This window comes from Vicugna pacos, chromosome 14 (genome assembly GCF_048564905.1).
Source record: "Vicugna pacos chromosome 14, VicPac4, whole genome shotgun sequence".
Lineage (NCBI taxonomy): Eukaryota > Metazoa > Chordata > Mammalia > Artiodactyla > Camelidae > Vicugna > Vicugna pacos.
Window position 1 is genome coordinate 17,906,110 of NC_133000.1, and position 23,872 is coordinate 17,929,981.

General features: G+C 36.3%; 1 protein-coding gene and 1 non-coding gene across 3 annotated transcripts in view; both read right to left on the reverse strand.

The window, feature by feature from the left end:
* COG3 (component of oligomeric golgi complex 3) overlaps nucleotides 1-23,144 on the reverse strand; it is a 51,961-nt gene extending 28,817 nt beyond the window's left edge. Inside the window, exons 1-13 of one of the 2 annotated variants that reach the window (XM_072976278.1) lie at nucleotides 22,830-23,144; nucleotides 13,870-14,016; nucleotides 12,150-12,211; nucleotides 11,014-11,179; nucleotides 10,279-10,353; nucleotides 9,401-9,493; nucleotides 8,634-8,759; nucleotides 7,288-7,368; nucleotides 4,346-4,389; nucleotides 3,780-3,906; nucleotides 3,080-3,171; nucleotides 1,857-1,996; nucleotides 271-431 (exon numbers count right to left, since the gene is read on the reverse strand). In XM_072976278.1, coding sequence (XP_072832379.1) covers nucleotides 271-431; nucleotides 1,857-1,996; nucleotides 3,080-3,171; nucleotides 3,780-3,906; nucleotides 4,346-4,389; nucleotides 7,288-7,368; nucleotides 8,634-8,759; nucleotides 9,401-9,493; nucleotides 10,279-10,353; nucleotides 11,014-11,179; nucleotides 12,150-12,211; nucleotides 13,870-14,016; nucleotides 22,830-23,003 — 1,488 coding nt within the window. In that variant the 5' untranslated portion in view covers nucleotides 23,004-23,144. The remainder of the gene's footprint in view (nucleotides 1-270; nucleotides 432-1,856; nucleotides 1,997-3,079; nucleotides 3,172-3,779; nucleotides 3,907-4,345; nucleotides 4,390-7,287; nucleotides 7,369-8,633; nucleotides 8,760-9,400; nucleotides 9,494-10,278; nucleotides 10,354-11,013; nucleotides 11,180-12,149; nucleotides 12,212-13,869; nucleotides 14,017-22,829) is intronic. The other variant, XM_006209436.3, reaches the window with a different exon arrangement.
* On the reverse strand, nucleotides 15,576-15,648 carry TRNAT-AGU (transfer RNA threonine (anticodon AGU)). The gene has a single exon. It is a non-coding gene; the product is annotated as a tRNA-Thr (tRNA).
* Nucleotides 23,145-23,872: the final 728 nt, after the last annotated feature.

Genomic DNA, 23,872 nt, shown 5'->3' on the forward strand with positions numbered 1-23,872 from the left:
CTAATTCAAATTAAAAACTGGGAATGCATATTTCCTGGAAAAGGGGAGAGAATTGAATAAAATGTTTATAAAATACAACTTGAAGGAAAGACAACCTAACAAATTATTTCTGTTCAATATTTTAAAAATTTTATTTCCTACACCTTTATAGCAAGTTTATATTGATTTTACATCTTGAATGAGAATTAAAAAGAAAAATCCTATTTTCACCAGTATAAAACATCCAAAAGCTGTGTGGGGGTGGGGGAAGATCAAGTAGGAAGACCCTACCTCCATCATTACTAACTTATCGGGGTACGCCAGGTCTCCAGGAGCTGGTTTGTAGCCCGTGATGTCTGTCTGAATGTAGATGTGGGTTCGGTAAACAAGCCGCTCTTGTACATCTTCCAACATCTGCTTTACTCCAGCTGCAAATGCCCCCAGTTGTTCAGCTGATAAAAAAGGAAAGTACAATCATCTACTCCTTTAGATTTAGAAAATACTTTAAACAAGCAAAAAGATTACAAAACTGTCTAGGAATAGTATGAACCACTTCAGCTATATTCCCTGTTGGTATGACTCAATAACCTTAGAAAAACTTATGTCTTTCAATTTCCTCAAATTCAAAACTGGGAAATGAATTTGCCCTTACATCTTCTTCCTGGGACTCTCTGAAGTAACTTCTATTATGAATATGAGTAACAAAATATGAATTTTAAAGTGCTTTACGTTTTTTAAAAGCTATCTCATAGAGCTTCGGACAAAACCGAAGACACAGCTAAAGCAACTTATTAATTGGGTTATCATCTCCATTTTACAAATAAATTGAGTCTCAGATATTAAGTGACAACAGTCTTACGAAGAAAAATGAGTTAAAAAAAAAAGAGGTATGTTTACACAGAACTTCTTCATATCTGAGATGCCCTCAATGTTAAGACACCCCAGTAATTCAATAACAGGGCTGGGGAGTTGAAGACACCACATACTCATATAATATTTACATTAATTTGAAAAATCATCTTTAATTCACAAGCATTAAATGTGAGAAAATGTGCATCTTAGAATGAACTAAACGCTAGCTGGGAAGGGTATAGCTCAAGTGGTAGAGCGCATGCTTAGCATACACAAGGTCCTGGGTTCAATCTTCAGTACCTCCTCTAAAAATAAAATAAATAAGTAAACCTAATTACCTCCTCCCCTCCAAAAAAAAATTTTTTTTAACTTTAAAAATAATAAAAAAAAAAAAGAACTAAATGCAATAGAGTAAGAAACTCTGGAAAAGTAACAAAACTATAGTGTCTCTTGAGGAAACTCAAAGTAAGGATAATAATTTCTTCTGCCAGTGAAATGATCACCTGAAGAGTATTTTTTAAAGGTACTTAAGTATCACCAGGAAAATCATGTTTTTTATGATAATCAAATCAAATACAGAAGAACATATTGGATGAATAAAGTAGAGCTATTTCAGAGAACTGTTTTTCTTTACTTGTAATTTCAAAAAAGATGAATTATTACTAGGGTTGTATACTAAAATAATTTCTGTTTTTTTAATTAAGACTATGCAATATAGTCAATTACTTTATGTATTCTGGTAACAGTGTACTATAAATGCCCAACCCAAAACTGATGTTAATTCTCTCTGGATTTCAGATGCCAGAAATAAAAGCAACTAACATTATTTTTTGCTAAAAAAATTTTCCATTATTACTTAGTCACAGAATAAGGTGCATCTTGATTCAAAACGAGACAGGGCATCAACCCAGGTTTCAAAACTATTAAATTTATATAGGGATGTAGGGGCTAATAGTTTTCAAATTCACTGGACCACAGATATAATTGAAAAGACTTTTAAATTATCATTTCTGCTTATCACTTACCATTGTTCTGTACATGATCTTCAAGCACCTCATTTTTAAGAATCCCACAAAGTTCCGATAGCGTCTCTAAGTGAATAACATGAATGATCAGTGGCCTGAAGACATCATACAATGACACACACAGTTTCTCCAAAAGTTCACTAAAATGAAAGAATAAAATGTGGTTGTCAGTAATAATCTTTTCAGGATTTTCTAATAGTTTAAAAGGCAGCCTTGATTACTTCCAGTCAATAAAAATAATAAAAATCTACTGGAAAATAGTATGTGGGAACATTACATAATGAGAAGTGAAAGGTTGAAAGTAATTTCGTAAACTGTTTTTTCTAGAATCAATAATCCAGCTCAGAATCAATCAGCAATCCTCAACTCAAACTAGCTGGCTGCAGTCAAATGTCAGCAGTAATTCTGTACATGTCCTTTCAAAAATAATAAAAAATATTTCATTAGACTTAATTTTCCTTTTTTAACCTACATCACTGTGAATCAAATGATGACATTCTCCCCAAGAAAGACAGGTTCAAAATTCTTGCTTACAGATTTGGATAAACAAAACTCATAGTATTCTGCGCATACAGCAAGTATTTCGACAATTTTAAACTCTTCTAAAATTTGAAAAGAAAAAACTAGGTTGTCTATATTCTTCATATTGTCAATAGTACTCTTCTATATATAGTATTTCATCAAAACCGTAAGATAAATTTATCTCTTCCCCATTGCAAGAGTTATAATCTTGGAACTTTAATGAGTCAAAATCGTCAATATGAAAAAAACCAACAGTGACTAACAGTGGGTGTGAAAAACACTTTGAGAAAAATAAAGAAAAGGATATTAAATAGTGTCTATATTTTTAAATATCTTTCATTAGTTAGAATCATAGAATTTTTTAACCAGAAGGAGTTATCATACTTAGTGGAGATAAAGGGATCTAGATCTCAAGACAGTTCTCTACACAGGATTCTTACTATCTTACTGCCACCATAATTGTATTATAAACAGTATGACAGCATGTTGACCTTTAAACTGCACATTTATTTCAAAATAAATAACCACTGACTCATCCAACAATAGTCTATTCACACACCCACAAAAGTTAAAATACTCCACAGTTAATTTTAGAATACTCCTATAACATAATAAGCCATTATATCATTAGCAAATTAAATCTTTTAAAAATCTTAATTAAATCTTTAAAAAAAAAGAGTTAGATTCCATGTACCACCTACTCTAATTTTGATGTTGGTTTTGTGAAAAATTCATTATAAAGTTGGTGCTCATCCTGGCATACATGGACCATAAAGGCACAGCCACTGCGAATCTGCAGGAAAAAACACACACCACCTATAGTTAAAGACACACGGTGACTCCAGCGTTTATGAGATAAATATTTTCTTTACAAAGACACGATGCGCATATAATTCATAAAACAACTTCCTGACAAACAGAAAATGGTTTTCAATGGTTTATTGCATAATGGGAATATGGGTGATCTTTATTTTCTTCTTTATGCTCTCTAAGCTGTTGATAATGAACATTAGTTACTCTTCTAGTTGAAAAAGAAAGGGGTGTTTAAAAAAACAATCTATGTATTTTTTTTACAGTCTGAATTAAAATCCCACTTAACAAAAAAGCACTTCTGCAGCAAAAGCTAAGATTAAATTGTCAATATAAATCCACAAACTTCGAAAATTCATCTTTCAAAAAAATACTTTATTTGTGAATCTTCATGCCTCAAAAAACAGATCAAAATGAGACTATTTCGAAAGCTGAATGCTAATTACTAAACCACATTTGTCATAACTGAAAGAAAAATTCTGAAGTTTGCTGATATGGGGACGAAAACGTATTTACTCAAGTATAGCTTCCAAGGTATCAAAAGAGCTCAGAGAAAGATTTAACACTAAGCCAAAATAAGCAGAAACTTACCAAGGCACAGTGATCTCTGTTATTCTGGCTGGTTAACTCTGTTACAGTACAAGTAATACTAGGGCCCAAAAGAAGCTCCCGCTGATCAAGATAACACTGGTGGATGTCATTTAGCAGTTGTTGATATCTGATGAAAAGCAATGAGAGTGAAGCATAAACTTTTGATTTCAGATATATAAATGAAATCTGATCTTAAATCCCAAAATAAGCTGCCACTCCTTTAAAGCTGTATGGTCACTGCTCATCTGCCAACATTAAATACTAGAAATATTTATGTATATATAAATATTTCTTTATTTTTTAAAGAAGGACTTATCTTCCAAGAGTAGCGATCTTATATCTACCCAAATGAGAAGGAAATCCTGCTCATAAGGAAAAAAGATGCCTTGCAAACTCGCCGAGTCGGTCTATGACCTTGCTTCCCAAAATAGGTTTTTTGCTACAAAAAAAAATCTTGTACAACATGCAAGGTAACTGCTCAGAAAAATATCAGGGACATATAGACTTGGAAAAAAAGCACCTCAGGGTAAAATAACTTGGAAATTGAAGAACTTATGGGTACTCACTCTGGTATTCTTTCAGATCGTTGTTCTATTTGTTCAATGAGAGTCTGGAATAAAAAAAAAATCCATTAACCCCATCTGTTTTAATTATACTTTTAATTAATTTCTGATGATAACAACACAAGCTCATGCTAGGATACCTTTTAATACAAAAAAGATGAAACATAAAAATCACCTATAATACTGAAAAGTAATCACAGGTAATATTTTAGAATATTTTCTTTCAGTTTTTATATATACACACAGTTACTATATTTTTCTTTTTAAACAAAATCAAAATTATACTATAAATTTAGCTTTATAATCTGCTTTTGAAAAATTAACATTTCAAAACATTTTCCTATTAAATAATTCTCATTATCAGATGGAAGTGTATAGAAAGCCTTAGCCTAGTGCCTGGCACCTAGTAAACACTCAATGAATCATCATTATAAATACTATTTAGAACATTATTTTAAATGGCTACATAATATCCTACTGGGTAAATGTCGGTAAGTCAACCATTCTTCTACTGTTAGACATCTAGATTGTTTCTTAAGAGTAACAGCCTGATGGTTAAGAGCTCTAGGCCTGGAGCAAAATTAGAGGGTTTGAGAGCCAACCCCTAGTAGCTGTTTGAACCCAGGAGAGATAGTTCACTTCGCTGAGATTCCATGTCCTATCCTGTAAAGCTGGTATAATAATAGTACCCACTTCCCAGTCAGGGGCCCCAAAGCTGTTTCAAAAGAGAGAAATATTTTTAGAGACTTTTGATCCATTCTCCTAAAATGTTTTTGAGAAAGGGATTAATTTACATCCCTATCAGCAGTATTGCCTGTCTCACCAAATCCTCAAAAGCACTGATTATGAAACCTTAATCTGTCAATTTCTAACAGACAAAAAAATGTCTCCTAACGCTAAATTGAATGTATTCTCTACTGAGGCTAAACATGCATTCATATTTATTAACCATTTATATTTTCTGTGAGTAATCTGGTCATTTTTATATGAGATATTCATCTTTCTTACTGGCTTACAAACTCTTTTTAATATATTAAATATATTAAACTTCTTACTTATCAGCTGCAAATATTCTCTCCAATTTCTGCTTTTTCTTTTGCTGTGTAAAATCCTGAAAATTTAATTTTTACATCCTTAAAACTCTGTAATTTTTTCCCAATAATTTCTTCTAGTTTTTTTGCGGTTGTTCTTGTTGTTTTTGGCCTGCCTATTATTTTTACATTTAATTCTTTAGTTCACTTAAAATGTATTCTGGTAACATCATGAAGTGAGGAGCTTACTTTCCCCCCCTCCAAATACTTAGCAAATCTTCCCAATACAATGTAGAAAACTTCAGCCCTTCCTCTTAGATTTGAGAAGCTTCTTTATATACAGTTATAGAATTTTCCATTCTAATGATCCATCAGAATTCTTAAATCAGTATCAATTTATTTTTCAAATTTTTCTTGTTTAGTCTTGCTTATTTAAACTACCAAAGGAATTTTAAGATCAACTAAAAGGAAATTCCATTGGAATTTTTGACAGGATTACATTTAACCAATAAATTACACCAGGAGGAACTGACATTTTAAAAACTGTCTTAATACAACATTGTAAATCACTATACTTCAATAAAAATTTTTTAATTAAAAATAAATAAAAATTAAGTCTCCCCAACCAGGAACACAACAGGCTTACCATTTATTCAATCTTTTATGGTTTTCTTTCTAGTTTTGTTATTTTCTTCATACTTCTATTTCCATTAAGGTTATTTCTAGGTAAGTATTTTATGCTTTCTGTCACTTATATAAATGGGACCTCATCATATGTGCTAACTGGTTACTAATGGTATGCAGGAAAGCCACTGATAACTACATAATCATTTTACATTCACCTACCACTGAGCCCTCTTATCTACATCATTTCTTTTCTAATCAAATCTTTATCACTGCTACCTGACTAATAAGCAAAAGCAACCAATCTGGCATACTCTAAACCTCAAACCATCAACTAACCACTGTATCTTTTCTAAACATGACCCAGTTCCTACTTCAAAAAACAAAAACTCCTTCCCACTGACTTTCAAGAAGGAAATAAGGAAAGAGTGAGGTCAGAGTCAGCCAAAGTAGACTACTCATGCTAGTAACTTCATAATGATAAAAAAAAAAAAAAAAAGTACCAGCTCCAGTCAGCTGTTATCTCGGGTATGTCATTAACTATTCCAATATATAACACATATATCAAAACTCCATTTCCAATCACTTAATCAAGTTAAACACTTTGTGCATTCCTTTATGTACCAGACACTGTGCTCAAGAGGGTGAATAAGGTACACAAGCTCTACCTGGACCACTGAAAAATCTTCTTGTTAATCAGGCCTCTATTTGTCAAATCTCTCTTCACCATAATCCATTCTTCATTCTGCATCCTTAGTCTTATTAAATGGCACGCCTGACCAAATCACTCTCCCGTGTAAAATACTGCACTGGTTCTCCACTTTTCCTGAATTGGCATGACCTGTAACACCCCTTGTGAGATGGTCTTTGTGGTCTTTCCTTTCTTCTTTCCCATCATGCCCTAGTTAAGTCTCATGTTCCAGTCATGCCAAATTACATGACTCTCCCAAACTACATGTCTTTTATGTCCCTACAATCTTCCCTATAAATGCTGTTCTGTGTAAAATATCCTTCTCAATTCCCTCAAGTCCACTACAAACCAAGCCTTTTAAGCTCAAATACCACCTTCATCTGGAAACCTTCCCTGAGCATCACAGGAAGAACTAGGTGTTTCCTGCTTTGTGGTCCCAAGCACCACAACATACACTGCTGTAATGTGGAAGGACAAAGCCTACCTTTCATTCATATTCATTTTCCTGGTATAGGCAAAGGATCTAACACACAGTAGTACTTCAAAACGGTTGGCTAAATAAATTTCATAGAATACCCTATTTACATCAATAGACTTACTCTGACTTTGGGGGCAGCAGCTCGAAATTTCACATAAAATAGTGTGAAAGCATTATCTGCATTAGGTACAGATGAAGGATCCTGAAGAAATATGGGGAAGAATAGAGAAGAAAGATAATCAACAAACAAATAACTATTCAGAACATACGACACAAACCATTTCATATGTCTACTGCTTGGCCTACATAGCAACCAAAAATTTATGGAGAAAAATCTCAAAGAAAGACTAAACATTATTATCGCTATAAATGAGAAATAATTATGTGGAACTGTCATCTCTCTCCTCTTTATAATTAAAATTTATCCTAAATTACATGAATTTTAGTGGTAAAAAGACTTCAGTTTCCTACTCCGCCACTTACTGAGTGTAGGACATTGGTCAAATTAACCTCCCTGAGATTCAGTACATCTATTGAATGGCAATATTATACACTTACAAAGGTTTTAAAGCACTAACACATACTAAGTACAAGTATTTATTAGGTATTAATTTCCCAAACTTATTCAAAATTTTACAAAATAGAAAAATTACAGTCTGTCTTTACATCAGCTAAGAACAATGTGAAAGGTAAATACAATCCAAAAACCAGTGGCTTTGAACTGAAAGCTCAAAAAGATATTCCATGTTCTTTAGAAAGTAAGCTTAAAAAATAAAATAACATTATTTTTATGGATCTATTTTCTTAGGAAAGAAATGTGCTCAATGACCATCCTAGCTAGCTCCACTCTTATTTTCTGAAACTCTGCTAATTTTACACCTAGTATCTACTACAATCTGTAATTGATTAATTCATCTGTTTCCTTCGTTAGTGATTATTTCTCCTGCATATAAGCTCCATGAGGGCAGGGACCTTGCTAGCTCCTTTCATTATCATACACTTCCTAGTACAATATCAAGCATTTAGGAGGCACCCAGTAAGAATATATTTGCTAAATACAGAAAATTAAATTATCCATCATTTGTAAAGAAAAAATTCAAATTATCCACCATATATAATCCTACCACACAAACAGAACCACTTTTATTATTTTGGTGTATTTCCTTCCAGTATTTTCTTGAAAAAGATAGGCAAAGAAAATTTTTAAGTGACAAACAGTTTGTATCTTATTTTATCATTTATCATACAGTCCTGAACATTTCTCACACTGTTAAATACTCTTTGAAAATAAGACTGTGATGGGCATATACAATATAGCCTTTTTTCCTGTTATAAATAAAATTAGAATGCATATTCTTATTTAACAAAATGTTAAAAAAAATTGGAGTTACTAGGTACTAATCTCAGACTAAGATTATGGAAGATGAATGAATCCAAAAAAACTCAACACCTCACCAGTTAACTCACCCTTTTTAATAACTGATTTGTGAGGTTCTGTAGTGTGTTCACAGTGTATGTCTTCATGAGGTGCAAAGCTTTAGAAAGACATTGCTTAAACTTCAGTAAATATACAGGATAATCCTTAAAATTTGGCTGTAAAGGAAAGGGATAAAATTACAAAGACGAAACAAACATTAACAAAGCAAACTTTTGATGAAAACCAACTTGTTCTTTATGTAAAGTTATCTATAAAGTTCAAAAGAAGGTCCTATGTAGATCTTAAACTCCTTGAAGACAAATACTGTGACTGTCTTGGTCACAGCCAAATCCCCTGTGCCTGGCATGTATATTTTCAGTACCCCGTAGACTTCAAGGCTAATACATGAGGCCCAACTAGGAAAAGTATAGGAGTTCAGTGAAATAAATACAGCTATAAATCCTTGGAGGAAAGAGAGAGAGATGGCGATTAAATCAATGGACCTGTCCCTTTCTCCCACCCCAAGCAATATTTTTGTTTCCAAAGAAGTATCTAGCAAAACAGGAAGTCAACAGTCTGAAAATCACTCGTCGTTTTAGATAGAATAAACCTGTGTCATCCAGGCCCTTTCTCTATTCCAGGAGCTGCCTCAGTAGCTCAAAGTACTTTTTACATCGCTACTGACAATGACTATGAGTTCACTACAATTTTTCTTCAAGTATATTACAGATATCTCTTTCCCTTTGGAAGAAATAATTACTCTATATAATAGGGATGTTAAGATTTCTTAAAAACATACAGAAATACCATGACTTACATGAGATGATATATACGTTATACAATCATCTAACTTGGCCAGCATAGGTATAAATCCTTCACTATTCACAGACAATGTGGGAGAATTCAGTTTCTTTAAGGAAAAGAAAAATTTTTTTTTACATTTTAAGAGTCACCAAATATCCTCAAACATAGCAATACAAAGAAGAAAGGACAAATTAAAAAGAATATGGATTTAACTCAGTTTATTCCTAATGAGCTTTAATGGGGTCCTTCATGAATTAGCAAACATTTTATACTCTACTGTACAATGTTATATTAAAATAATACATCAAGGACCTAGATTTCCCATTTTCTAGTCTTTACAACATAAATTTTCCACTTGCAAATGCTGGCTATTTTCTCAAGGGTAAAAGATTAACTAGCAGTCATGTTTAGTAGTCGCTATGAAAGTAAAAATACAATATATACAGGTAAAATGCAAGTAAACTTATATAAGTAATAATAAGCATAAATATAGGTAATATATAATATAAATATAGTTAATAATTTAATATAATAGGTAAGTTATATATAAAATATTAAAATATATAAAACTATACAATATATATAAGTAAAGTCAAATATTTCTTATTTTGATATACAAATAGTTTGGGAATGAACTATTTCCCACTGCATTCCATTGTTAACTGGCTACTAATTTTATTTCTATCTCTTTAGTAAACTATAATAATTAAGATTAATAAATTTAATAACAACTCATATGTAGTTGTGATGATTAATTTACGAGCCAGAAACACATAAAAAATCATTAAGTTAAAATATCACTCAAACCAATTTATAAGTTTAAAGATTATACTCAGAAAGGGAAATAAATATAAAGTCACTAATTTAAAAAAAAAAAAAAACAATGCTTACTGTGCTAATAGTCTCCAATTCATTAAAATAGGAAAGCTTTTGTTGAATATTTTCAGCCAGATCAACAAGTTCCGACTTGCATTTTTTAAAACAGAAAAATCAATTATTATGAGAACATAAGAATCAACACTTCAGTCTCAAAATTACATTGAAGAGATTTATATTAGACATACAGGTTTATATTAGATATACAGTTTCAGAATAATGCTCCAAGACTTCTGCAATGATGGACTAAAAATAAAGCAATGATTATTACAGTAAATTATCTATGATCTTTTTATAAAATAAAAGATGATTACCTTTAAAAAACACACACAAAATAACACATAGAGAAAACTCTGACATATAGTATCTTAAATATTATATCTTTAAGTCACACATTTAAGTGCAACCTAGATCAGTTCATCTTTTCATAAATCCCACCATTACTACAACCACTATGCCTTGTTTGAAAAGTGTCAATAATAAAGAGCAGACAGAGCAAATATATCCTCTTCACTATGAAACTGTATTGAGACGTTAACAGCTCAAAACACAGGAAAGCTTGCCCTTGCCCCTGCTCACATAAGCTTAAAAGGCTGTCAAAGTAATCATCTGCATGCTTAGCACAGGGCTTCATACAGAGCAATGTTCAAAATATACTTGGAGAAATTTTTTAAATTACAATTAAATCATATTTATCTACTTTAAAATAAAATACTAAATATAATCACTGACTTTCCTATTTCAAATTACCTGTTCTTTCAGGAGCTGTTCACAGGCTTCATGTAGGGTTCCTGTCTTATTGGACACAAAAAGATACTGTTTCTGCAATGATTCCAGATGCTGAAGAGCACTGTTTACATCATTCAATATAGCATCACACTGCTCCTGAAACCCAGACAAGTAATCCCTCATCTGTCTAGAAAACAGAACCAAAAGGGGATTGGCAATAATATTTTCCCCCAATAAGCATACACAAAAAACAACAAGGTCTCATTTTCCCCCAAATGCCTGAATTTCAGAAGGAAAGTCTGACATATTCACAAAGTTTATTACATTCAGAAATGTACCAAAAACTATGTCACAAACTGTTTCTTATGAAGAAAAATTACATAAGAAGGAAAATACTTAAGAAGGAAATTGACTGAAACAAGACTGGAACACCAGGGCCAGCCCAAGATATCAAGTAGGTCCATCCTTCTGCCTTTGAAAGATGGTGTGATGTCATGGAAAGAATTTTGGATTTGGAACTGGAAAACCTGAGTCCAAGTCCTAGCTCTGCCCAAGTATCCATGACATTAGGCAAGTACAGAATATTTCCAGGCCTCAGTTTGCTCATTTGCAAAATGGACATAGCAATACCTTTCCTCATAGGGCTGCTATAAAGATGAAATGGAATCACACATCAAAGAGCCCAACACAATGCCTAGCGATAGTAGTCACTTAATTAACGTTAATTAATGCAAATATTCAACCCACAGTCCCCAAATCAGCTAGAAACCATGGTTACTTCCTCCATGCCGACAATACACACAAAGAGAACAACACAGTTAACACCGAGCCTAGCTGGCCATCACTTAAGTCTCTCTCCCTCCAAAGAAAGACAACAAACACCTCTTAAAAGTTCCTGCAAAACTCCCACTTGATCCCAAGAATTTCTAGAGTTATCTAAAAATCAATGTCTGCCCCCTTAACCTATTAATTACAATGTAACTTTTTTAATCACACAACTTCCAATACCAGTTGTAATGACCCAAATCCTCTCTAGCTATTCTTAAAGAAAATGTTCAAGCTTTCTCTGTCCCTTAATTTTATTTAAAGACACAGATTACAAAATGCTTCAGAGGATCTAAAACAGAGGATAGCCGACAAATGCAAGAGCCACATACCTATATTTAGTTTCTTCGTCCTGATCCATCTGAGTTTGCAGCTTTGCAAACCATGAGAAGAACTGGAAAAAGAGAGTATTATGTTGTCAAAAAACTAAAACAGACAAAATGAAAAGTGGCTACATGCTAAACAGCAAGTCAAAAGGGTAGGCACTAAGTCTTATTGTTCCAGGCTCAGACATTAATAGTTTTAAGCCAGGAGTTGATAATTTAATTGCACAGTCAGTACCTACATGCTAGGAAAGGCAAAGGATATTAAAAACACTGGCCATTTTCAGAGTCAAATAAGGAAGAGTATTAACAAGATAATATGCAGAAATAAATATTTCTTCCTAAGAGGCTAATGCCTACTTGCTAGTTTGCCAAATTTGAGTAGGTGACACAGGGCTTTGGGTAAATATTAATATTAATGTTATGTAATAATAATTGCAAAGATAAACACTCAAAAATAATACAAAAAAGTGGTTTAAGAACACGGACCTTTGCATCAGCTAAACCTGGGTTTGAATTCTGGGCCTACCAACAAGTCGTATACTTAAAATGAGTACATTTTATTGTACGTAAATTATAACTCAATATATTGGATTTTTTTTAATTTAAAGAGAGATATGCAAGTGCAAATTTAATCCAGAAGGTTTTTTTTCAAATAGTTCAAATAAATTCAGAGACATAGTGCAAGAGTATCTTTTATAATTCTCAAGTGCGATTCGAAGTTAAAGGTATGCTTCATTCTTTCAAGATATTAGGCATGCCAAGTATCTGGGCTTCCGTTTACTGAACGCTGATTGTCTGCCTGCTACATACTGCATTTACATGCATTACCTGATTTAATTCTCACAAAAGTCCTATGAACTAAGTATATAATTATCCTTGGTTTACACATTAGGAAACTAAAGACCTGAGAAGTAATCTGCCTAGGCTCACAAAGATGGGAAGTGATGGAGGTGACTTTCAGATCCAGGCCTAACTCAAGAGCTGACGGTCTCCACCACTTGGCAGCACTGCCCCTCTCGACTTACTGTATATGCAATTCAGCACAGTTGCTTTGTGGTTCACTTGACAAATGTCTCAGCTTTGATTCTTAACAGGACAGAAAGAGGAGACAGAGGAAGTGGCAGAAGAAATTACTGCATATTTAAATTTATAGTTAGGAATAAGCAAAAACCAAGAGAAGATTACACACTATAAATGACTGAAAAATAACTCTAAATGTTCAGCTAAAGAGAATACTGAGGTTTTAAAGAAATCATCTAGCAGAGAGGCATGTGCGTGGGGGTCCACATGTGTGCAAGTGCACATACATATGTATACTGGGAGGACATGTTCACACAGACACACACTGGGAGGAGGTCAAAAGGATGTAAGATATCAAAACCTTAATAAGTATAACAAGTCTACCAACATCCAAAATGGAATATCGTATTTTCATCTGCATTGCAAATAAAATTGGGCAACAGGTTCATTTTAAACACTTCAGAAATAGTGTATATCGATTATACTTCAATTTTAAAAAAGTGGCTCACAACTAAAAAAAAAAAAAACAACCAAAAACTCACTTATGAAACAGCCACAACACAAAATCAAGAATGTTCTGTAAAGATTTAATTTTAACTATAATTTCAAATGTTCAGAACTTTTGATTAGGACCTTTTTTACTAGCCTTATTTTACTGAGACATTTAAAATAATCAAGCATCTTTAGAAATAACACTGCCATTCACCTGCTGTGCAGTTTCGATTCTTTCTTCTTTCATTTCTAAGGAGGTGAAACCCTTCAAGAGAATGTCTTCCGTGGATTCGGGCACTATTGAAGAATGTGCAATGGGCAGCGACCGGGATGTTAAACTGCACAAGTCTTCAATTGGGAGCTTGAAAAAAAAGAAAAGAGAGCCACAAAGATTAAAATAACTTGAAAATTCTCTGAACTTAACAAGACTGGTATTTCATCTCAGGTGTTCTGAAAAGAGAAAGGAATGCTTTCTATTAAATCATTTAATAAATGTCATATAACAGTTACAATTAAGCTCTCTCTGTATTAAATGCTAGTCTCAAAGTGTACCCATGACACAAATATCCCATCATTAATAAAGTATGGGGGCTTGTTTTGTTTCTTTTGTGCTTTCGGTTCTTTCTTTTTAAGTAAAGCATGGTTTTTGAGTTACTTTTCTAAAACTGGTGGTGAGTCTGTACTAATTCACACACATTTTCTTACTGGACCCTCTTGCAAACCAGAAAAAGGCAAAACCTGCATGCTAATGCAAGTAGCTTGCCCTTTCTAGTATCAAACACAAATACATAACCTTATTAATACCAACCGGAGAACAAATTGCACCCAAGAATTAACTACCAACAACTGTTACCTCCTTCTACTATTTCCACTGCTGGCACACTTCACCCACATATTCTTGCTGACAGATTGTGAAATTACAACTGTAAAGAATATCAGACTCTCCCATCAGTTTCAGAAGAACCTGACTTTGACACCATCAGACCTGCAATACTTTCTAGATGTCCACTACTAAAGATAGTCCAGCTGTTCATTTACCTAGAGTCATACAGACAAGCTATTTTCAGACCTAAAAGAAAGGAAGCATAGATGCTGGGGAAGGTACAAGGGCCGATTGTTTCATTTCAATTCCAGTTTTCAGCCCTTATGGCGTGACATCTAAGGTCCAGCAATATCAGACCTTGATTCAAGGCCTTAGGAAATTGCCTCCTATCTATTTTTCTAGATATAGGCATTTCACCCAAAGATTTCATCAGTATTTTCTCTTCAAAGCTAAAATAAAATAAGCTAGATGGAACATGCACCATCATTGATTTAGAAACACAACCCTTCAAATATAGGGGTTTTGTACCTGGGTTCAAGCTGTACCTTCAGGCACGGTAAAGCACATCACAACACAGCCTGGATTGAACCCTGCTCCTGCTCACTTATGAGCTGGGGGACAATAAGCAAATCACTTAATGCTTCTAAATCTCAATTTCTTCTATGTAAAATAGGAAGCACATTATCTGTATCATGAGGTCATTGTGAAAAGAAGAAAACACAAGTGTGGGAAGAGAACAGGCTTCTTGGACCACTGGGAAGTTTCAGGCAGGAAAAAAAAACATGTTCAGGAAGGTCCTTGATCTGCTTTCTCCCCACAAATGAGTCTGACTCAAGAGCCAGGAGGGTCCTGGATGTACATAAGTATGTCTTATTAAAGGTATCACTTGTTCATGTAAACTCTTCCTGAATAGTGACATAATTCCTGAGTACTAAAGGACTGCTGGGCAGTAAGAATGAGGTTTCTCAAATCTAGTGAGAATCTCTTTTTTTTTTTTTTAGGTAAAGGTTTTTTTTTAATTATTTTATTTTATTTTTAGGTGGTTTTTTTTTTTGGTGGGGGGAGGTAATTAGGTTTATTTACTTATTTATTTTTAATAGAGGTACTGGGGATTGAACCCAGGACCTTGTGCATACTAAGCACACACTCTACCACTGAGCTATACCTTCCCCACTCTGAGAATCTATCTTGAGTCTACAGTGTCACCAGCAACTGTGCTGCCACCAGAGGTTCTGGAGGACAGAGGAAGCTAAGTCCACCTGCTCATGCTCTGTGCAACCACCCCAGTTACCAACAACAAGCTGTCTCCCTGGGGAGGGGAGGTAACCCACCAGACAGAATATTACTTGTACTCAGCCTAATGCCTACCAAATAGGAAATACGATAAATGTGAGCTACTGCTATTTATCATATTACTACCATTATTCCTATTTATTAGCAGCAACAGGATAAGTAAATTTATGAATCAGAATCTATACTGCTTCTTGGGAACAGAATAGTCTGAAAGCTATCTTTATACAATTATATTTTATTAGTAGTAAAATTTAGTTATATATGAACAGATTATGAAAAAACTCAAACACATAGTTCTATCAGCACTGCTTATATGATACCTAAGGAGGAAAAGGGAAGGAGACATGGATCAGGCACAGATTTGAAAAATATACCAGAAAGGGCCTGGATGCTAGGTTAAAATAAAGAACAGTAGACAGGGTGTTGTTTGCACCCTAATAATAAGAAAAAGACAAATAATGTACGAAATCATATTCCTGAATCTATCAGAGAGCTGAAGCTCCAGAGTAATCAAGTAGCTTAAAACCTAGAGAAAGATGGGCACCTTCAGGCAGAGACAGTGTGAGCAACTGGTTCATCACAGCAGATGATAGGAAAAGAAATGACAAACGCCATATGAACTGGTAAGAACTGGGCTAAAATTTCTTACAAACTGCTAAATTCTGGAGGGTGGATGAGTACAAAATGCTCCGGAGCCACAGACATGGGAAGTTTGCACCCACTCAGATGGTCTTCATGGACCTCCACCAGGTGCTCACAAGAAAGAATGAGGATGGGGCGGTGCAGGCCTAGAGGAGGGAGCTGTAGAAAGTGGGGCACAAAGCGCCATCCAGACCCTTCTCCCCAGTGGAACAAAAGACACTCTAAAAGGGCAGCAAACCCTATCAACCCTAGGGCACAGAAGACATACTACAGCTGGGGAAAGGAAGAACAAACGACCACAATCCCTGGAGGAGAGGCGAGAAACCACCCAAGCCCCAGAGCATTAGAGGTCTCTTACTGCCGGAGGAAGGCCGAATCAGGAAGAAATTCCACCCCCAAGCCCAGGAGCAAAGGGCCTGCCTAAGACTGAGACTGGACTTGGATGACAGAAAACTCCCACCTACCACGCCCAGGCTACCCGGCAGCAGCAATCCACCGCCATGGGAGAGGCAGAAGCACAGACACCCTGAGACACAGGCACGGAGCACACCAAAAGCTGAGGGTCGAGGAGGAGGGTTAAGAACACCCTGCAGCAACCCAGCCCCAACACCAGACAAAAGGTAACAAGAGGGAAGTTTGAAGCCACTGGTAAACTAAAAACACCCAGAACAACATCAAAACCCTAGCTCAACTCCTAACTAGGCTGATTCAACTCCCGACACTAATAACCAAACAGAAGTGTACTCACTTCCAGCCATTCATACTATTTTTCTCATTCTCAGATGTCCTGCATAATGTCCAGTATTCAACCAAAAGGCACGTTAAAAAGGGGGAAGAAAACTCACTGTCAAAAGATAAAGCACTTAACAGACCCACATCTATCTTTAATTCAATTTATTTTGAGAAAAAAAAGGTTATAAACATATCTTAAAAAGTAATGTAGGTCATGTAAGGGACTATTACTCATTCTCAAATAAAGGAAATCCTGCACATGCTACAACATAGATGAACCTTGGAGTCATTATGCTAAGTGAAATAAGCTGGTCACAAAAGGACAAATACTGTATTTTACCTGTTATATGAGGTACCTAGAGTAGTGAAATTCATAGAGAAAGAATGCAGAATGGTGGTTTCCAGGAGCTAGGAGTATCGAGAGTTACTGTTTAATGGGTATGGAGTTTCAGTTTAGGGAAGATGAAAAAGATCTGGAGACGGAGAGTGGTGATGGTTGCACAACAATGTGAACGTACTAAGCGCCACTAAGTTGTACACTTAAAAGTGGTTAAAATGACAAGTTTTACTTCTGTATTTTTTACTACAATTAATAAAAGTAGAAAAAAGTAATGTAGATCAATGTCAAAATCCTGACTGTGATACCACGTACTATAGTTTTGCAAAATGAAAAAGTAATGTAATAATCATATTCTCCTAAGTTCATGAGGCCTTACAACGCATTAATTCTGGTACTACTTCATAATATATAACAAATTCCAGATAAAAAATTAATTCCCAGAATCGTTTGTAATATATATGGCAGTTTTTTAAAACATATTTATTTGAACAGGTAAAAAATTCAGGTGGCACAAGATACAAAGGATATTCAATGAAAAGTCTTCTTCCCATGGACCCATTCATTCCCCAACGATTCGGCTCCCTCCTCAGAGGCTCTTAATGTTAACTAGCACCTCAGGAAGCTTTCTTAAGGCAGTCTATCCATATACAAAGGAAGTGCACCTTTTTTTTTAACCCAAATAACAGCAATTATACACACTTTGCCTTTTTCATTTGATATGCAGCATTTTCAACAGAGCATAAGGAAAAGATGGAATTTACTTTCTTCCTTTAAATTCATAACTCTCTGTCATTAACCTATAATGGACCTTTTACACTAATAAAAGTCCAGGAGTATCGGATGATTAAGTGAAAACCAAGTCTCCCTCTTCCCCTCTTCTCTGAAGCAATACCAATGTTTATTACAGTTTGAGAAATATTTCTAAGGAATTCGAAGGCAAAATTAAGAACTTTAAAAGAAGAAGGAACCAAAGAGATAATCTGGAATTTTTATCAATCTTCTTTTATAGATATTATTCAAAACACATGAATGTATTTTTTTTCCAAATCATCAGAAGAGTTAAATGAAAAGTAAACTTCTCCCCTACCTCCACTTTCAACTAATTTTTTGCAAGATTTTTTTAAAGTACATTTATTTATTTGGGGGGCTTATTTATTTGTTTGTTTGTTTATTTAAATGGAGGTACTGGAGACTGAATCCAGGACCTAGTCCATGCTAAGAATGCACTCTACTACTGGGCTACCCTCCCTACCCCGTTTTAACTAATTAACTGTTTTCAATATTTTTGTTGGTTACTCCATAACTCGTAACACAGATTCAAAGCATTGTGTTTTAACTTATCAATTGATGGTCTTATCTACTGACTCCCCGTGACATAAAATGAAGAAATGAGTACCCCTAACATGTCCTTTTATGTTTACTCTCAAATATTGTCACCTATACCATCTCTTTTTTAGACTGTCAAAATCTGTAATATTTACACTTTGTTCTGTAATTAAGTCTTTAGATTCATTTTTTTAATGATACTACATGCTTCCTAACTCTTATAAATTTACCAAAATTGCAGATTTACTGATACCATCTGTGTTTTGGATGTGCTTCACATTTATTACTGTCATTCAAAAGGATCCCAGGGTGTCACACACGTGCTTAGTCTGTCATTCTGAACCAAAAAAAAATCTTCCAGTGTACTTTAGAAAATGAAATCATATGAAAACTCTGGCTACTTGAGAAGGCACTACAGATATTCCAGATATAATCTGCAATCTAGACATTGTAAGTAAACATGATAATTTGAATATATGAAAGAGCATTCTATTTGATTGGTTCATGCACAAATGACTACTTCCCAGTCATACAGACTTTCAAATATCAGAAGCAGAAGGCCTCCTGTTCACTTGCTTTAATAAAAAACCATTTTGTCTCAAGCCAAGCAAGAGAGAAACCACACTGCAACCCCTTCTAAGAAACAAATTTTTAAAGTAACAAAACAAGTTGCTTTTTAAGAGTTTATGAGAAGATGTCCCCCAGTAGGGGCATTTGCCCAGCTGTCTTCTCAAAGCACCTGGGATAGAATGGCAAGTTAAGAAGGGTGTGGTGGTAGGGGAGGATACAGCTCAGTGGTAGAGTGCGTGCTTAGCATGCACAAGGTCCTGGGTTCAATCACTAGTACCTCCATTAAAAATAAATTAAATAAAAATATAAAAAACTAATTACCTCCCCCCCCCAAAAAAATTTAAAAAAATAAAAAAGAAGGGTGCAGTGGTGTCACAAACTTCCCTGTTCTGACCTGTCATTCACTCCTGACTAGGAGATGACAATGCCCCTGGCTCACTCACACTGTCCTGGCTCCCAGATGGAGCAGACATTCACCACCCTAAAGAGAGGAGCATAGACCTCGGTTCCTGGTTGCTAGTCCCAGGGAGCTACTGTACAGTTTATACAAAAGGGGACAGCAACATTCTAAATACTAATTACAATAAATTATCAAGCCTTGCTTGACCAGCTGAGCAACTCCAGGAAAAAAACAATATACCTTTCTCTCCCAAACTTTATTTCTTACCTGATTCTGGGCTGGAGAAAATCACTTTTGTTATCAATCTAATTAATTCATTCCCTGAAAGAAACCTCAGGTTACCTTCTCTGTTTGGAGCAAATCACTGAGGAGGTAGAGACGGAGTCTCAGAACCTTTCACAAGGCAATTAACCTCTTCTTTCTTACCTTTGGTCTGCGTGACACCAATACCAGCTCAGGATCATGATTCTAATCTATTCTTTTAAGGTACTATTCATATGAGAGGGGAAAGCATATGAATAATAAAATACTAGCAGGTAGCTTGCTGTGTGTACCTCACATACATTATTTAATTCTCTCTTCTTCTGTGAGGCAAGTACTATTATCACCTTCATTTTATAAAGAAGAAAAGAGGCTCAGAGAATTTAAGAATCATGTCTAAGGCCACAAAGCCCTTAGAAAAACAGAAACTTGAACAGCAAATTACAGGTAAATTTCAGTGTAAATTACCTCAGCATTTTATTGAGAATTACTAAATGCAGTAGAAAGAAAAAGGCCCTCACTACTAAAAGGTTTGCCCTGGCTACAAGAAACCAGACTGCCTAATATTCTACATCAAATTCTCTTATCTAACACCAAATAAAAAGGTATAACTTCTTTCCAAGATATGATTAGTTCTTCAGAAAAAAGAAAGCTATTAACAGCTTCATGATGTTTGCTGAGAGCTAGCTGGCTTCCTGCTATTTAACTAACGTGTTCTGTTCCAGTTGTTCAGGAAGTAATTTATCTCCTGAAAATTGTGAAACTTCACAGAAAATCCTTCACAGATACACTGGTTGGGCAAAATAAAAATTGAGACATGCTTCCTCACTGTCGGTGTTAAAAGAGTGGTAACAGCAATAAAAAATTCAATTCCAGAGTCTTCCTACCAGCCATATAAAGGGAAATGAGGGCTGCAGAAAAGTTGAAAAGCAACGAGAACCTCCCTCTCAAAGATTCCAGGATGGGTAAATAACAGGCTGGTACTTCATTCTCATACCAAGGAATCTCATACCAAGGCTGCATGTACTGGAAGACCTTCACTGAACCCTTGAACTGGTGAAGTTCATCCCCTATCTATGACTCTGCATTGTTTTTTCCCTCCAGCTGGAAGCTTATTTTTCTCATTTTCCATCATGAGGTCTCACCTTAGACCGTTACTATCTCAGAAAGGCCTTCCCTCTTTATCTAAAAGGGCACACCTCATCCCCTGTTGTCATACCATACTGTTTTATTTTCCTTAGATCATAAACCACCTTCTGAACTTACCTTCTCTGCTCTTTTTAACCTGCTCATGATCACTATAATTATGTCAGCTCCAAGAGGCAAGAGATCCTGTGTTTCTTATCTTTCTATCCTCAATTCCCAGCCCAGGATAGGCACATAATTCATGGTAAGTGATTGCATGAGACTAATGGTAGATATTATATTGCATAAACAAATAATGGGGTGAAAATGAAGAGATTCCATTAACTACACTTCAAATCCTTTCCTTTGTGCTCAATGAGAATAATAATATTGTATGATTCAAGACAATAAAAAACAAATTGGGTTACTTTTCTTGTGGAATATGTTTGCCACAGATGCTGTGATGTCCAAGCATTCTGCTTTGGTAATAGGCCAAATCAATTATAAACAGACTCAAACATTTATAGAGCAAACAATTTCTATCATCCAGAGCCTAAAAGACTTTGACAGCCACGCCAAAGCAAATTTCCACCTGCTTCCTCATTTATTTCAAACCCACTTCCAGCACAGAATCCTAGAGGTAGACAGAGAAACCCAAGAAAAAACACCTGTACTTTACGGCAGAACGTGCAACACTGAAAGTGGAGAGAACTTTCAAAGAGTTCTTAACCTCTTAAGTGTGAAGGCAAGGGGGAAAAAAAAAAAAAGCTTAAGTCTGTAAACTCAATCTGCCTTTGAACACAACTCCAAATCGTAAAAAGAATGCTTCCAACATTAAAAAATAACTATCCTTATTAGTAAAACAATCTTCCTAAACCTGGCCCTCAAAACAAGAAACAGTTTGTAAAACATTTGACAATTGATAAAACGTACTTCTGGCTATTATAAGTAACTGAATTGAATCACACAAGCAGTAACATGCATGATGTCTCAATGGAAATTAGGATTTAAAACGTTGACACTAAAACCGAACACTAGCATTATTTAATAATGTACTGATCCAGCTTCTAAAGAAAACCCATTTTTATTATTGCTTTGCTACAGCAAATATGAATCGGATCTCCACAACCTGCACTTGATCCAGAGCTCACTGCTCAATGTGCGATGAATGAAACTATCACTCAGTATCAAGTTTGGTCTCCCCAAGTGCCCCTATGGAAAAAGGAAGCTGAGTTATTCATTAAACTGGTAAACGAATACTAGTAAGAGGCTGTCCTGAAGCAAAGCACTTCGGGTTCAGTGCCCTCTCCTTCCGGGAAAGGGTGGGCAACAGGACTGTGCCTCGCTGACACCAGGGACACCCGGGGCAGGACGCCCAGAACCATGCTCCGGGCCAACCGTCCCAAGCCGCAGGGGGAGGGCTGGGTGCCGGCGGCCTCCAGCCACTGGACGCCCCCGCAGCCTTCCCCGCGCGGTAGGGGAGAGTCGGCGGTCGCGGGCAGCGTGAGGCCTGACAGTCGGAGAAGGTGAGGGACCTTTCCCACCGACCCGCCACCGTGACCGGGGAGGAGAGGAGACAGACCCTGGACAGGGGTCTGCAAGGCCGGGGTTCGTCAGCGCGGCCGCAGAGCATGCCAGCCCAGCTCCCGCCCGTCACCTTACCTCGGCCGGCACCGGCAGGTCCTCGGCCGCCGCTTTCAGCTCCAGCACCGAGTCCGCCTGCCGGTCGGTCAGCGGCGCCGTCGTGTCCGGTCTCCTATCCCAGAGAGCCAGCTTCTCCCGAGCGTCCCGCTCCCCCGCCGCCTCGGGCAGCAGCAGCAGCGCCGCCTCCGCCATCGCCGCCGCCCCCGCTGCCCGCAGCAGCAGCCGGGAGGTCGGGACCCCGACAGAGAGAGGCCCGCTCCACTTCCGGGACAGTCGCGACTTCCAACACGGCACCGGCGGAGGGGCGGGCCGGGCTGGACTACCCTGACCCCGGAAGTGCTTCCCCCCTGCGTGGGCGGGACTGAGGCCAGGACCGACGTGGCTTTTAAAGGGGTAAAAGTATTTCCGGTCGGGGTGTAGATGGAGAGGGCGAAGGATATAAGCCCTAACGGAAATAGAGATACCCCTACCGGAAGTCTCTTCCTCAACATCAATAACTTTATTGTTACGTGTTGTTGACAACTGAGCACAGCTACCCTGCCGACAGGGGCCTTCGTGAGCTCCAGGATATACTGCCTGTCTCTGCTCGCAGCTGGGCAGTCTGGGTGGAGTGTATGGACTGTGATTTTCTTGTTACATGTTGACATTTTCCACAGCCTAGATAGAAACTTTATAGAGTATAAACTTTTCCAACATCCAATAATTGCGGTTGGAAACCTCAGCATTTTTAATCTACCACAGGTCCAACATTTTGTTACCATTAGAAGGAATGAAATATTTTATCAATTCTGCTTCTAAGTAATCCATGGATTACCTAGGGGCATGAGGAGCTTTTGAAAACAATGGATATGTTACCTTCACTGTGGCGATGGTCTTACCAGTGTACACATAATGTCAAAACCGATCAAACAGGGGGAACGGTATAGCTCAGTGGTAGAGTGCGTGCTTAGCATGCACAGAGTCCTGCGTTCAATCCCTGGTACTGCCGTGAAAAATAAATAAATAAACTTAATTCCACCCACCCCATCCCCCTCAAAAAATAAGGAAGGAATTCTTCCCAG